Source organism: Daphnia pulicaria, chromosome 3, assembly GCF_021234035.1.
Source record: "Daphnia pulicaria isolate SC F1-1A chromosome 3, SC_F0-13Bv2, whole genome shotgun sequence".
In the NCBI taxonomy this organism is placed as follows: domain Eukaryota; kingdom Metazoa; phylum Arthropoda; class Branchiopoda; order Diplostraca; family Daphniidae; genus Daphnia; species Daphnia pulicaria.
This window is the reverse complement of record NC_060915.1, coordinates 10,651,492-10,664,275: the sequence shown is the minus strand read 5'-3', so window position 1 is coordinate 10,664,275 and position 12,784 is coordinate 10,651,492. Positions and strand designations below refer to the sequence as shown.

At 38.6% G+C, this 12,784-nt stretch overlaps 4 protein-coding genes across 6 annotated transcripts; 2 read left to right on the top strand and 2 right to left on the bottom strand.

Annotated features, from left to right (window-relative positions):
* Window positions 1-28: 28 nt before the first annotated feature.
* LOC124329370 (rho GTPase-activating protein 1-like) lies at window positions 29-3,140 on the top strand. 2 transcript variants are annotated; one of them, XM_046788431.1, is made up of 11 exons: window positions 29-158; window positions 289-406; window positions 482-595; window positions 666-908; window positions 1,011-1,068; window positions 1,128-1,346; window positions 1,403-1,501; window positions 1,559-1,752; window positions 1,816-2,028; window positions 2,086-2,192; window positions 2,255-3,140. In XM_046788431.1, exons 1-11 carry the CDS (start codon window positions 114-116, stop codon window positions 2,423-2,425), a joined length of 1,581 nt encoding a protein of 526 aa, XP_046644387.1. In that variant the 5' UTR covers window positions 29-113; the 3' UTR covers window positions 2,426-3,140. The 2 variants fall into 2 exon arrangements, with proteins under 2 accessions (XP_046644387.1, XP_046644388.1); XM_046788432.1 differs by having other exon boundaries at window positions 65-206.
* LOC124329367 (la-related protein 1B-like) lies at window positions 2,760-8,886 on the bottom strand. Its single transcript, XM_046788427.1, has 16 exons — window positions 8,318-8,886; window positions 8,058-8,140; window positions 7,448-7,591; window positions 7,082-7,385; window positions 6,884-7,021; window positions 6,433-6,820; window positions 6,175-6,364; window positions 5,870-6,113; window positions 5,751-5,812; window positions 5,393-5,686; window positions 5,141-5,332; window positions 4,939-5,082; window positions 4,761-4,873; window positions 4,482-4,696; window positions 4,002-4,414; window positions 2,760-3,933 (listed from the first exon to the last, which is right to left on the bottom strand). Exons 1-16 carry the CDS (start codon window positions 8,613-8,615, stop codon window positions 3,718-3,720), a joined length of 3,438 nt encoding a protein of 1,145 aa, XP_046644383.1. The 5' UTR covers window positions 8,616-8,886; the 3' UTR covers window positions 2,760-3,717.
* Window positions 8,887-9,488: 602 nt separating this feature from the next.
* Window positions 9,489-10,600, top strand: LOC124329378 (60S ribosomal protein L9-like). 2 transcript variants are annotated; one of them, XM_046788443.1, is made up of 5 exons: window positions 9,489-9,628; window positions 9,789-9,935; window positions 9,994-10,107; window positions 10,169-10,382; window positions 10,445-10,600. In XM_046788443.1, the coding sequence occupies exons 2-5, from the start codon at window positions 9,798-9,800 to the stop codon at window positions 10,543-10,545; spliced, it is 567 nt and encodes a 188-aa protein (XP_046644399.1). In that variant the 5' UTR covers window positions 9,489-9,628; window positions 9,789-9,797; the 3' UTR covers window positions 10,546-10,600. The 2 variants fall into 2 exon arrangements, with proteins under 2 accessions (XP_046644399.1, XP_046644400.1); XM_046788444.1 differs by lacking the exon at window positions 9,489-9,628 and adding an exon at window positions 9,660-9,681.
* A 111-nt stretch (window positions 10,601-10,711) lies between these two features.
* LOC124329371 (tumor susceptibility gene 101 protein-like) lies at window positions 10,712-12,737 on the bottom strand. Its single transcript, XM_046788433.1, has 9 exons — window positions 12,518-12,737; window positions 12,364-12,451; window positions 12,223-12,288; window positions 12,002-12,165; window positions 11,809-11,935; window positions 11,483-11,748; window positions 11,281-11,412; window positions 11,080-11,216; window positions 10,712-11,017 (listed from the first exon to the last, which is right to left on the bottom strand). The coding sequence occupies exons 1-9, from the start codon at window positions 12,548-12,550 to the stop codon at window positions 10,831-10,833; spliced, it is 1,200 nt and encodes a 399-aa protein (XP_046644389.1). The 5' UTR covers window positions 12,551-12,737; the 3' UTR covers window positions 10,712-10,830.
* Window positions 12,738-12,784: the final 47 nt, after the last annotated feature.

The window sequence follows — 12,784 nt, the reverse complement described above, 5'->3', positions numbered from 1 at the left end:
AAGAAAATTCGAAAAAAATTCGTCTGCTACAAGTTTTCAACAACCTTGGGCCCATAAGGTTCAACAACTCGTTACGGCAAAAGGGTTGCGTTGCTGCGTTTCCTCTTCCTCATATGTGGATTGTTATCTTATATTTGACAGTTGCCTCGAGCATAGAGGTATATTAACAGATTCTTGTATGGAAAAGTGATCTTCCGCAAAATATTGTAAAGTGATATAACTAATAGTTCGTTATGGGCAGTTGTACATTTTTTATTATTAATTTGTGCATTTTCTCTGATTCTTTAGGTTACCACCCTAGATCTGTTTAGAGAACTTATTGTGAAGAAAATATTAACCAAATGCCACAAAAAAGGACACAAAATGAATCGCGATAGCCCCAGCAAACCAAGATCTGCAATACCAGGTAAATGTTGATTAGGCATATTAAAAGTATGGGAGAAGTTGTGTCTGTTGTTATGATTAACATTTTCCTTTCTAGCTTATTTGACTGGAGAGACTGAAGATCCATATCCAAGCCTTTCTGATATACATGATTATGAACCAAATTTAGAATTTGACGATACTGAACTCCAACAACCAGTTGATGATGAAGGTATGTAACTTTTTATAATATTGATTTTACTAAAGGTCAAATAGATTAATATGTGTTTTTGAAATTTTAGGGGAAATTATTGGAATTGGGATAGAATCCGATGAATTTCTAGAGACTCCTGTGTCTGACGGCACCATTGAGGAGAACTTTGAAGAAGCATTTGGCTTACCATCTTTAATTCCAGAATATCCATCTCTAATTCCAGAGCAAAGAGATTCATTGAAGGAACTTGATGTGGATGATTTCATTGATGTTGCTCAACATAGAATTGTTGATGTAGTGGGTGATGACACATATGGCCGCAAGGTTATTGGTATGTTCTTATTATTTCATCATTCTAATCATTGTTTTTTTTATTTGTTTTTCATTATTTTTTGTTAATATTGTGTTGTTGTTTTTTGTGTTTTTTCTACAGTTGTCTCTGCTTGCAGGTTGCCAAGTAACAAAGTGCTGGATCATAACAGATTGCTGAGGTAATAAAATATTGCACATGTATGCTCAACAGTAAATAATACATGAATTCATTTTACAGTTATTTGATGCACACTTTGGATAACTATGTTGAGACTGATTACACTGTTGTGTACTTTCATCATGGTCTCAACAGTCAGAACAAACCGTCTTTTCGGTGGCTTTTACAAGCGTATCGCGCTTTCGATCGAAAGTATAAGAAAAATCTGAAAGCCTTGTATCTTGTACACCCTACAAATTTCATTAGAGTAATTTGGCAATTATTCAAGCCATTTATCAGGTAGATCTGTTTTTCTGTGTTATGCGACGTTTCAGCATGGTAACATTTTTTTTAAGCATTAAATTTGGGCGGAAGATGATGTACGTTAATTACCTCAGTGAATTGGGTAACCATATCCATCTTAATCAAGTTAACATACCGCCACCCGTGCTAACGTAAGAAAATGTAAATCATATGTTTAATTGTTTTTTTAATTAGTTCTTTAATGACAGACATGACGCTCAGCTGATGTCGAAAATTGCTAACAAGTCAGGACAAGGTTCTCAGGTGGATTCTTCTTCATTTGTCCAACCTTTACCTACCCAACAGTTTGGTGTGACACTGCAATTTATCAAGGAACGCAACAATGGCCAGGTCATTCCGCCGGTAGTCTCTCGCTGTGTGGAATTCCTCAGCCAACCAGATGGTTATTTCTTGAGTTATTTAAATCAAAGGAATCAATTACTATAATGGAAATCTTAATTGACAGCTTTGGAAACGGAAGGATTATTCCGTCGCTCAGCTAGTGTTTCGTTAGTACGTGACGTTCAGTCCCGGATTAATCGGGGTGAATCGATTGATTTTCAGCGTGACTTTCCTGGCGATTATCATCTAGCTGCTGTAACACTGAAAACATTTTTGCGTGAACTGAAGGAGCCCCTAATGACGTTTGACCTCTTTGACGACATTATAAATTTTCAACGTAAGTTTGTTCATCATTGGAATTATTGTCTACTGAAACTTTAAAGCTGTTTTATAGGTTTGAACAAGGAGGAACGTGCTCAAATGGTAAAAACACTTATCTTGGAAAGGTTACCCGAGGATAATTACATCTTATTGAAATACCTTGCACAATTTCTCGCCAAAGTAGGGTCTAATTATTATCATTATTTTTTAATTCCTCGATACAAACTATATTTTAATTCTAGGTTCAAGATAGAAGCGACTTGAACAAAATGACATCGTTCAATCTCGCTGTGGTATTTGGGCCCAATTTAGTCTGGTCTCAGAACCAGCAAATGTCTTTATCGGCAATCGGACCCATTAACGCCTTGACGGAGCATATTTTGTCTCACTATTTAGAAATTTTCATCTTGTAGTTGAGACATTCCAATGGCTTTCTCTCCACCTAGTCTTCTCGGACTGCTGATTCCCCCGTTATTGGAGCCTTTTCGTTATCAGATTAGACTCGCGCTTACCCCCTTTTTAGTTAACGGTTGTGTCAAATGAGTGTTCTGCAGGTCAAGGTGTATACAAATACCTCTCAAATTGATTTATATTCTTTATAGGTAACCAATTCATTTAGTGAATTGTAAAAAAATACGAACATTGTCCTACAAAAGTTTTGACTTTGTTTACCGAATTTGTTAATTTTAAGTGAAACCATAATACCAAAAGAAACCAAACATTGCAAAAATTAAAAAAAAAACTGGCTGGGGCTATATTAATTTATTTGTCACTTATGAACAAAAAAAGAAAGTGCAAAAAAGAGCGTAAGAAAATACATAGTATGATATACAATTTTTAGTTGATTTTTTTGTTTTGCTTCATTGATGAGTCGCCACGTTTGAATTAATAATGAGTTCAAAAGTATTCAAAGCCCCACAGACGGATAGAAGATGAAAATATCCCTACCATACCCCACGAAAAAAAAAAACGACACGCACGTTTTCCATGCACTTGATGAAAAAAGCTTGACATTCCAAGAAGGAAAATTTTCTGTTTACTCAACAATAAGTTTTACAAAAAGAGAATTGCTATTTTGGCATCGCAAAAGCCAATAAGAAATTGCTCGGTAATATTCTACATCTACGAGCATCAAGCAAAAAACTTCTATCACACCAAAGATTCTCAAACATTTTGAGATGTTATCTATGTGAAAGGTTGATGTTTCCCCCCAAAGACAGCGTTAATGAAAAAAAAAAATACGATATGCCCGAAACCGAACATTTTTTCTGAAGGACAAATTGAAATAAGTCCACATTTCTTATCCAGAAATTGAAGAGGGAAATAGAGTAAGGAAAAAATTCACACACGGAAAGTGAAATAACTAAATTAAAGCGGCCTTCGATCGCACCGTTGGGAAATGGATAAATCAAAATGAATTCGCGTGATGGTTTCATTAGGTGTGGGCTTTGTTTTGCAAACACGAGAAAAGGAAAGTTTACACCCCACCCAAAGGCACACTACTTCACTGGAGTCCTGTATTTTTTTAAATTTTTTTTCAAGAATTGTTTCTTATTTTACGTCTGTTTGAATTTGATAAATCTGGAAAAGTTTGGGCAGACTTTTTTTTTGTAAGAGTAAACTAACCAACTTTCATTATTCCGCGTTTTGTACTCGTGTTTCCTTTTCAGGTTGAATTGTTTCTCTCTTAGTCGGGGGTTCCTTCCTAAGCGGTCGAATTATCGGTAAAGCTCTGTGAACGTGTTCTTCGACTGGTGGTCTTCACGACAGTCACAGTCTTGGCTGTTGGCTCGTCAGAAGAACCATGTACAATCCGGCCAGAGCCATACCTTTTTGTCATTTGATGATGAAATGATTGCTTTGTGAATCGGCGTGCATCACCTAAACTCTCTGATTCCGATCGTTTTCGGTTACCAAGTGACTAATAATAATTTTTAAAAAATCGAAATTTAGTTATTGTAGGTATTTAAGAAAACTAATAATTATTACCTTGGATCTACGTTGATCGGGAGGCTGGACAACGCGAAAATCTTCAATAGTTTTAAACTTGGACAAATACTCCTGAAGCTTGGGGTCGACCGAGAGTTTTTTCCCGTTTTTGTAGTACTTCAAAAAGGCCCAGAACTTCTCAAGACCGTAGAGTTGACCCGTTTCATAATCACGAATAGTTTCTTCTTGGAAGACCTGATAGAGTTCGTTGCGATAGTGCTTTTCCAACCCATACGAAAAGTAACGGAATAGACATTCCAGCCCGTAGCGATATCCGGCAGCTGCGTCTTCTAGAGCCAGACGACGAAATTCATCAAACATTTTCCGGTTAAAGTTAGCACGAAGGAAAAACGACCAGAAACGGAAAAGCGTATTCATTTCTGGTGATTGGCCAACTCCAACGCGTTTACGCTCTACCAAATGAAAGGACCGTTAACAAAACAGATATTTAAAAAAACAAATGTAGATGATAAATTTTACCTTTGAGACAACGGGCTCGGTAGCGCGTGTACACTTGTTGCGTAAAACCATTTTCCTTGAGCAGTGCGTGTGATGGATGTTGGAAACTGGGTAGCGACTGCGGTGTACTACCGTAACTACCCGCTATCGAACTCTTTTCTGCCGGACTAGTGCCCAGTTCACAGCTTCCGACACTCGTCGTCCGTACTCTGTGTTCTTTTGAATCTACGACCCAGCTAAGATTGGAAACGGGGTAAAATTTTAAAAATATTACTACATAAAATTTTTTTATTTAATTACCCGACGTGGCATTCTACCGGAGGATTGTCACCGTATCTCGTCTTCCTTTTACGCGGCGTGCGTCCATCAAAGCTGATTGGATCCGTTTTCGTGACTGGATAGAAACGTGGCACCTGATGACGAGAAAAAAAAAACAGTTAAATTAAAAATCACACGATTTTGTGTGTACAACTAATACTTCATGTTTTCTCCCTCTTCCTCGGTTAGGCATCGAAGATACTTTAAGGGAAGGTGGGGGTGGTGGAGGAGGTTGAGGAATATCCTGTTTCTGTGATTTGGGCACTATCTTTTCGAAATCCTCACGCGATATCAGATTTACAGTCTAAAGATCATCAAAACAGTTAAAATCAGGCTTCAAAAAATTACAGACAACTTGGTACTTTGAAAGTGGATGTGGGATTGACGGACGGAGCCCATTCGTGATCGTTCCACAAGTCCTGCTCATAGTAACGTAACCCATCCTCAATGTGATGAACGAGTTCTTGTGTGATTTTCGTGCGGGAAGTCCAGTCTCCTGTCCGGTCATATCCTTCGTGTTTGGTTGGTCGCGTACTTTGCGTAACAATCAAAATCTAAAAGAAATAGGTTAATACTACTATTTATGAACACATTCAACGAATGTTACAGGTTACCTTGTTTATAAAGTCGTCGCCAACTTCGTCATATTCACCATCGTCCGAATCGGACCAATCAGTGGTAAAAGTATTCTGTTTGACTACTGGCAGAGGACGATCTAGTTCCTCATCAAACTGAAAATCCAGCTCTTCCCTATCTTCACCTTTAACATCATTTACATTTTTGGGTAGGCAGATGGATGATTGCCTTGAGCGACGACCGACCGACTTTTCATCCGCTGCAATTTCGTAAGGTAGGCCTCCATTTGACGAAGAAACTGAGGAGTGCCTATCTCTTACGCGGCGTTTCACCTAAACCAATAGAAGAAAAGTCGTATAAAAGCAATTGTTCCATTAATAAGAATAGTCATCTTACCTCCTTCCATTCATCATCATTTGTTTTAGAAAGACTAGTCTTTGCAATTTCGTTGTTTGTGACTAGAAAAAATAAATGTTATTCCAACAATCTTAGATTTACAACAAAAAGTTGCAAACCTTCAGATTTAGTTGATTCGATTTTCGTTGGTTTGGTTTTAGTCGGTTCAATTTTGGTTGCTTCAGTTGTAGTCACTTCGACTTTGGCAGGCTCAGCTGTTGTAGTTTTGGTTGTTTCAATATTTACAGATTTCTCTATATGACTTTCTCCTGCAGATGCCGGTGTAGTTTCTTGTTGTGGTTCTTCATTCTTAACGGTTTCAGGAAGAATAGGCCATTTTTCCGGATCGTTGATAGTTCGAACCTTTTTAAACAAATAAAATTAAACAAATACCATTAAAATTACTGTAATCAAGTTAACAAACCTTGACTAAATCCTTGATTTTTAACACAGTTGATTGTTGAAGCGCTTGTATAACTAAACTGACATCCTGTGTGAGTGCCTGGACGCGATGGAAAGACGCAATAAGCGAAATAGGAAGGTACCCTTCCGTGTCCATTTTACGGCGTAAAAAGAAGTCCCTTTGTAAATTGTCTTCACTGAAGTAGTATTCTCTATCATAAATAAATCACGCGTGAAATGTGTGTTAGAAGAAAAAAAAAAAAAAATGTCTTTCTCTTACACTTGTTTTCTGACAAGATCTTTTACAACTGATGCGTCTCCAACCGCTTTTGAATGCGGTTGCAGAGCTGCGGGTACGAGAAGTGCTACGTTGGTAGGAACGTGACCTAGCCCAACGCCTCCGACGGCCATGCCAACAAACGGAGTTACAAATGGCGAATCTTGAGTGCCGTAGTCTGCCAATCCAGCTGAGAAGATGGGTGCCATAAAATCGGAATATTCGATAATTCCGTCACCATGCTGTGTCGATCGCGAGCGGCCAAGCGCATTGCCACGGGATCGATGACGTCCTCGACCGGCGCGGCCAGGACCAGACATTCCACGGTTATTTCTTTGGGGAGCACCAGATTCTACTGTTTCCCCATTCAATCTTTTTTCTTTGACTTCTCCTATGAAACACAAAAATATTTATAAATATGGTCAATAAATGAAGCGATTAGCAAACAAAAAACCTTTTGCAACACTTTTCCGTCCATCTTGAGCGGAATTGTTAGACACATCTTTTGGCGAACGGGTTGATTTGTTTTTCTGAGACTTAGGTCGAACAGAGGGCGGCTCAATGTCCAGGGGGACCCAACGTGGTTTAGGTCCTGTTAATATGAAACTTAATTATTGAAAAACAGCGTAATAGTAATCAAATGATAACATACCTTTCTTCTTCTTGTCAGCGCGATTTTCTTTATTTTCCACTCCACGTTTGTCTTTATTATTAAGGGCTGCATTATTAGGGCTCGACTGAGTTGTCTTTTTCTCGGTTTTTCTAGTCAAAACTGGAGGTGGTTGGCTTTCTTCATCCGAGCTGACAATTTCTCCTTCCTCCAGCTCTTCTCCAGTGGATCGACGAACGTTTTTTTTGGGAGTAGCGGGTTTATCAACGCGGCTCTGAATTTCTGGTTTTTTCTTAACTTGGTCATTCTCGACAATTTCACCTTCTTCTATCTCTTCCACAATGACCTGATATTTCAATTGTATTAAATTCCATGCTATGGTTTGACAGGAAACATTAAGCACAATACCTCATCTGCCCAGGTGGTGCGAGTCTTGCTGATAACAGAAACGGTAACAACAGTTGGTACTTCCTCTTTCGGACGTACGACTGCAGCTGCAACGGCAGCCTCGCCCAAAGTCGGCCAGTCTCCAACGTCACTGAAATCGCTAGCCTGATTACAATGTCATTATAAGAATCAAAGCAATGAAAACGTGATTAAAAATCCAGCTATTTTAAACTAATAAATTTAACTAGACTACGAAAGTAATTTTTAGAAATAACTAAGTTTTCAACTAGGTCAAATATCCCGAGGCAAATGAAATAGATCAGTTTTCCCCTTCTCCACCCATTTTCAGACCGCACTATATGCGACACTTTGTTCTGCAAAGGGAGAGGGATGGGTTTTAATCTTGCCGGAGGCCATAATTCTTTTTCGCTTCGTATAAATTGTAACGGAGTTTTACTGAAGAAAGTAACACGTGGTCTCGCTACGTTGCCTACTAAAATCACGTTTAAGGAACCCGATTTCTTTTTAAAACTTGGACTTTTGAACATATTATCTTATCTTAGCCTAGATGTGTTTTTACTTTAACAAGACGAAACATCATAAGAGCTTGCTCCGGTTCGGCCACACTTACCTTGACATTGATTTTCCTCCTATCCATAACGTTGGCCTTAACAACTGTGGGTTGCTGCTGTCTCTGCTGCTGGAGTGGTCTCCCTATGAAAGAAACAATTAATTACATTTTGCATATCCACATATAAAAAGAACATTTCTCAGTTTTGTCACTCTTCTCACAAGTGGCCATATGGAGTCTATTGCCATGGACACCTGTGTTTACACACAGACATACACAAATGGGGAATGAGCACAAGCAAATAGGTCTCAATGCCTTACCTAAGAAATGACGTGCTGATGGCTTCAGTGGACCACCTTGCTGTGGAACATTTCGGTTGACAGTCCAGGGATTTACTTTTGGAATTGGGGCTTCAATAAACTTGGGCTTATTCTCGTTTTCTTCCTTCATTACATCTTCGGCAGATTTTTCAGTGGAGCAGGAATTTTCATCATTGGTTTCGGGATTCTTGTTAGAGATTGCTTGACAAGTGGATCCATTCTGTTGAGAGTCGCTTAGGGTCTCTTTGGGATTGACGGAAGAAGAATCGACAGCAATTGACTCTGTTAAGGCCGCCATGATTATTTTACGTCTTAGCCAACTGGCCTTGCTGACACGTGTGGATTCCAATTAGCAGCCACAAATGATCTAGTTATGCGGATCGCGATAAATAACTTGCAATAACGTTTACATACACACAAATGTTCTATGACTCGTCATAATCCATCCGATGGATCACTACGAGTTTTCTTCCCTTCACTTGTAAATGAGATGAGGAATAGAGAGCGTGACAAAAACTGACACGCGGAAAACAACACAAGTCCATATGCACAGCACAGACAGATACTTACGTTTCCCTATTTCGCCGTGTGAGGGCTGCCAAACACATGTGTTCGAGAACCGACAGGGTTTTGAGACACGATTCCCAGCTAACTTTATTATTTCCCTCTTTATTTTTTGCCTTAAGAAATACATGATAATTAGTTTTTAATATTTTAGTGCTACATAACATGATTCTTCAGTAGTAATATGCAATCTTAATTATTTTTCAATTTGTATATCTGGGAACCCTGACGAGCTCCCACGGAATAAATTGCGGAAGATGGAAAGCGGATGTCTCCTTGTCAATAAAAAGTTAGAAAATACTTTTTAACGTTTTAATTTTACACGAAACTAAGAAAATGACTGAATATTTCAATTGCTTCATATTTTATTAACGTCACTCAAACTTCCTTTCAATAAGCGTCGAAAATTAATGATTTAAAATTGAAATTAAACTTAAAGCTTGCTGTAAAATAGATTAGATGTGCCTTAAATTGCCATGAAGTGTAAAATTAAAATTTATTTAAAAATTAAAGCAAACATCTTAAAAGTTGGAACAAACTATAATTTTAGAAAACTAAATTTAAGAAATGGCATCAACGAAAAAAAGAGGCTAGCCCGGCTCTTGATGGGCGCATCAACGATCTCATTCAGCCTGGCACCGTCGCCAACAACTTTGACCAAGAAGAGGCTTCTACTGTTGGTCGTTCTTTTCGGATTCTTTTTGGCACGATATTTTCCAAGACTGCTCGTTGCAGAGGAAACCCGAGGTAAGAAATAGTTATTTATCTATTTTCATCTGAGAAACTACCTTCTTCTTATTGTAAGGAATTGCTTATTATGAATCTCCTATTTATTTCGAATCCTATTTTGCCAGTCGACTTGAGGTACGATTGTATTAATCTATATTTATTTTTGTTCCTTCTACAGGCCGCAAAGATGAAGCAGATTTTGGTGTCTCAAACCGTCAAAGTTCAGGAGGGTGTTACTGTTAAAGTAAATGCCAGGCGAGTTACCGTTGTCGGCCCGCGCGGCAAGTTGACCCGAGACTTCAAACATTTGGCACTTGATATGCAGGTAACGATTTTTTTCCTTGTTAAATGGTATGCCGGGTTCTAATCTATTCTTTCCACAGATGATTTCCAAGGATGAACTCCAGGTCAATAAGTGGTTCGGTAAAAAGAAGGAAATCGCTGCCGTCAGGACTGTGTGCTCTCATGTTTCTAACATGATCAGAGGAGTCACCAAGGTATAATTTGAATACTTGATGTTAGAGTGACAGGTCATGTAACTCAGGTTGTTATTCATAGGGATTTGAGTACAAAATGCGAGCAGTCTATGCCCATTTCCCCATTAATTGTGTCACATCTGAGAACAACACCATCATTGAGATCCGTAACTTCTTGGGTGAAAAGTTCATCAGGAAAGTAAAGATGATGAAGGGAGTCACTGTTGTCAACTCTCCAGCCCAAAAAGATGAGCTGGTCCTCCAGGGAAATGACATTGAAGCGGTTTCCCAATCAGGTATGCTTACAAGTAAGCTTCTGTTTGTTTACAATACTTATTTGCATCTTTTCTTTTTACAGCTGCATTCATCCAACAGTGTGTTAAGGTCAAGAACAAGGACATCCGAAAGTTTCTTGATGGCATCTACGTCTCTGAAAAATCAGCTGTAGATAAGGAATGAAGCGGGTTTTGTACTGTTTGAGATGGAAACTGAATACACAGTACTTGTGCCTGAATTATGATATCATTTATTTTTATCTGTAAGAGAAATTGTGCTCAACAGTGTGACTGGGATGGGAATAATCTAGTTTTTATTGCACTAGCAATTTGAATTTAGACAATTATGATTTTCAGACTAACAATGTATTTTTGGAACAGAAATCAGAATTCAAGTATTTCAAAGGCAGAAAAACCAAGATCATTAAAACTAGAAGTTTAATAAGTCATTGGGATAGCATTTTTCAGTTCAAATTGTTAGACCAGCTTGTTGACGACAACGTTCCATCAAGGCGCGAAGCATGAATTGTTTTCGCGACAGAGAGCGCACATTCTTAAGAAAAACATCAAGCTCGATAACCCCTCTTCTCAATCCTTCTCCCAAGTAGTAAATGGCATCCTCTGTTGCTGCCTCTTCGGCATAGGCATTGAGTAATCTAGATAGATTGCATTTAATTTGAATGACTTGATAAATAATTCTTCGAATATATCAACTTACTGTTTGTAAATCGGTGCCGTAGTGACAACAGCTTCGTCGACATCAAAATTTTTATCCTGAGATTTAAGTTTTCCCAAAGAGTCTTCTAGTTCGGAATTTCGTTCTTTTAGCGATGCGATGCTACGTTCAACTTCGTTCTTTAATTAAAATAAAATAATAATAATGGGTGAATGTTCAATAGGAAATCTTTAAAAATTCTACTTGTTCTTGGTCAAGCCGTCTCCCGAGATCTTCCAATTTACTCTGCCCCATGCGCAATTCATTTTCTGTCTTTTTCAACGTCTCAATTTCAGCTTGAGCTTGGGCGAAGATCTCACTTAGTCTTCTTCGAACCTGAAAAACAATAACGGTATTAATGGCACTTTGTGCCATTTGACACCTGATGAATATTCTAATTCTATACCTTGTCTTCAACTGCAGACAGCAACGAAGCTCGAATGTGGTCTTCAGATATGGTTCCAGTAGACTGTGCATTGGGTACACCTGCCGGGGTTGGATAAGGAGGATACGCTGCTGAACTGGTGATGGTTCCTGGAGCAGGCGGGTACGGTGGGTATCCCCCCGAATAAGATGGGTAAGAAGTAGAAGCTGGTCCATTCACAGGTGGATATGGTGGATATGGGGTAGCAGGAGGGTAGGCGGTGGCAGATGTCGGGTATGGTGGATAACCTGGAATTTATTTCTTTACGTGAGCAAGAGCATTTTTAACAGATCAACCATAAATACTACCTGCCAAGGATCCTGGATATGCTGCAGCAGGATTGCTTGGTGGTTGTCCAGCCACTGAATAGACAGGGGGCTGTTCACCAAAGATAATTATCATCACTTGCACTAGGGCAACAAGATCTGATTCATTCTGTTGATGAAATGACCAATTATTAGAATAAAAGTCTGACATGAGTAGGACTATAAACTAACTTACAGCTGACCATACATGGAGGTATGGCATGTAAACTTTTCCATTATGATCAACATGCTTGGAAATTCTCAACCTCATGTCTGATGTTGGTCTGACAAATACCATTGGGGCATTGACTGGATGGGTCTCCAGTAACCAAAGAGCCACAGGGATATTGTAGTCACTTCCTAAAAGATCAAGAAGTGGGTTATTTCATTTCAATGAACACATGAATAATGGTGTACCTTTGTAATGAACTGGAATTGTCCCTCCTAGACAAAGCAGTTGCTTTGAAGCACCATCATTGAAAACTGTCAAGACAAATGAACAAAGACGATTATTGTAAAGACAAAAGTGGATAAGATAACTCAACACCAATTTTATACCAAATGTCTCCACTTTAGGCTGTAATCCTCTATAGTGCTGAAGTAAATTCTGAACATCTCGCTTGGCCTTTTCAGGATTCTTATAATACTGTAAATAAGAAAGAACATGTCAAAATCATTGCCCAAGTTGCGACATCATTGATTCGGATTTCACCTTCTGTAAGTGCGAGCTCACGTACGAATCCATAAGGAATACCGTTCTGCACTAAGGCAAGCTTTTGTTCAGTCACTTCTATGCAATTAATCTATTTTCAGAACTGTTAACTCGTTTAATCGAATCAATAACAAGAGATCGTATGTAAGCAAAGCAAATTTCTAGATCTGACTTGTCTACTTTTTTTTATGGGAGTTACGTATTGTTGTTTTCGTTTGGTGGCGGCCGGTAGAGTGCGTTTTAAAAAGTTCAAATTTACAACACCAG

What these genes read in the sequence shown, in the direction of transcription:
- LOC124329371 (XM_046788433.1), bottom strand. Translation starts at nt 12,550, where the DNA reads ATGGATTCGTACGTGAGCTCGCACTTACAGAAG. An exon ending in GCCTAAAGTGGAGACATTTG is followed by an intron (nt 12,289 to 12,363) that starts GTATAAAATTGG and finishes TTGTCTTGACAG; the next exon opens with TTTTCAATGATGGTGCTTCA. An exon ending in AATTCCAGTTCATTACAAAG is followed by an intron (nt 12,166 to 12,222) that starts GTACACCATTAT and finishes TTGATCTTTTAG; the next exon opens with GAAGTGACTACAATATCCCT.
- LOC124329378 (XM_046788443.1), top strand. Translation starts at nt 9,798, where the DNA reads ATGAAGCAGATTTTGGTGTCTCAAACCGTCAAAGTTCAGGAGGGTGTT. An exon ending in TGATCAGAGGAGTCACCAAG is followed by an intron (nt 10,108 to 10,168) that starts GTATAATTTGAA and finishes TGTTATTCATAG; the next exon opens with GGATTTGAGTACAAAATGCG. An exon ending in TGAAGCGGTTTCCCAATCAG is followed by an intron (nt 10,383 to 10,444) that starts GTATGCTTACAA and finishes TTCTTTTTACAG; the next exon opens with CTGCATTCATCCAACAGTGT.
- LOC124329370 (XM_046788431.1), top strand. Translation starts at nt 114, where the DNA reads ATGTGGATTGTTATCTTATATTTGACAGTTGCCTCGAGCATAGAG. An exon ending in TTATTCAAGCCATTTATCAG is followed by an intron (nt 1,347 to 1,402) that starts GTAGATCTGTTT and finishes ATTTTTTTTAAG; the next exon opens with CATTAAATTTGGGCGGAAGA. An exon ending in CGACATTATAAATTTTCAAC is followed by an intron (nt 2,029 to 2,085) that starts GTAAGTTTGTTC and finishes GCTGTTTTATAG; the next exon opens with GTTTGAACAAGGAGGAACGT.
- LOC124329367 (XM_046788427.1), bottom strand. Translation starts at nt 8,615, where the DNA reads ATGGCGGCCTTAACAGAGTCAATTGCTGTCGATTCTTCTTCCGTCAAT. An exon ending in CGCTGACAAGAAGAAGAAAG is followed by an intron (nt 7,022 to 7,081) that starts GTATGTTATCAT and finishes TCATATTAACAG; the next exon opens with GACCTAAACCACGTTGGGTC. An exon ending in ACGGAAAAGTGTTGCAAAAG is followed by an intron (nt 6,821 to 6,883) that starts GTTTTTTGTTTG and finishes TGTGTTTCATAG; the next exon opens with GAGAAGTCAAAGAAAAAAGA.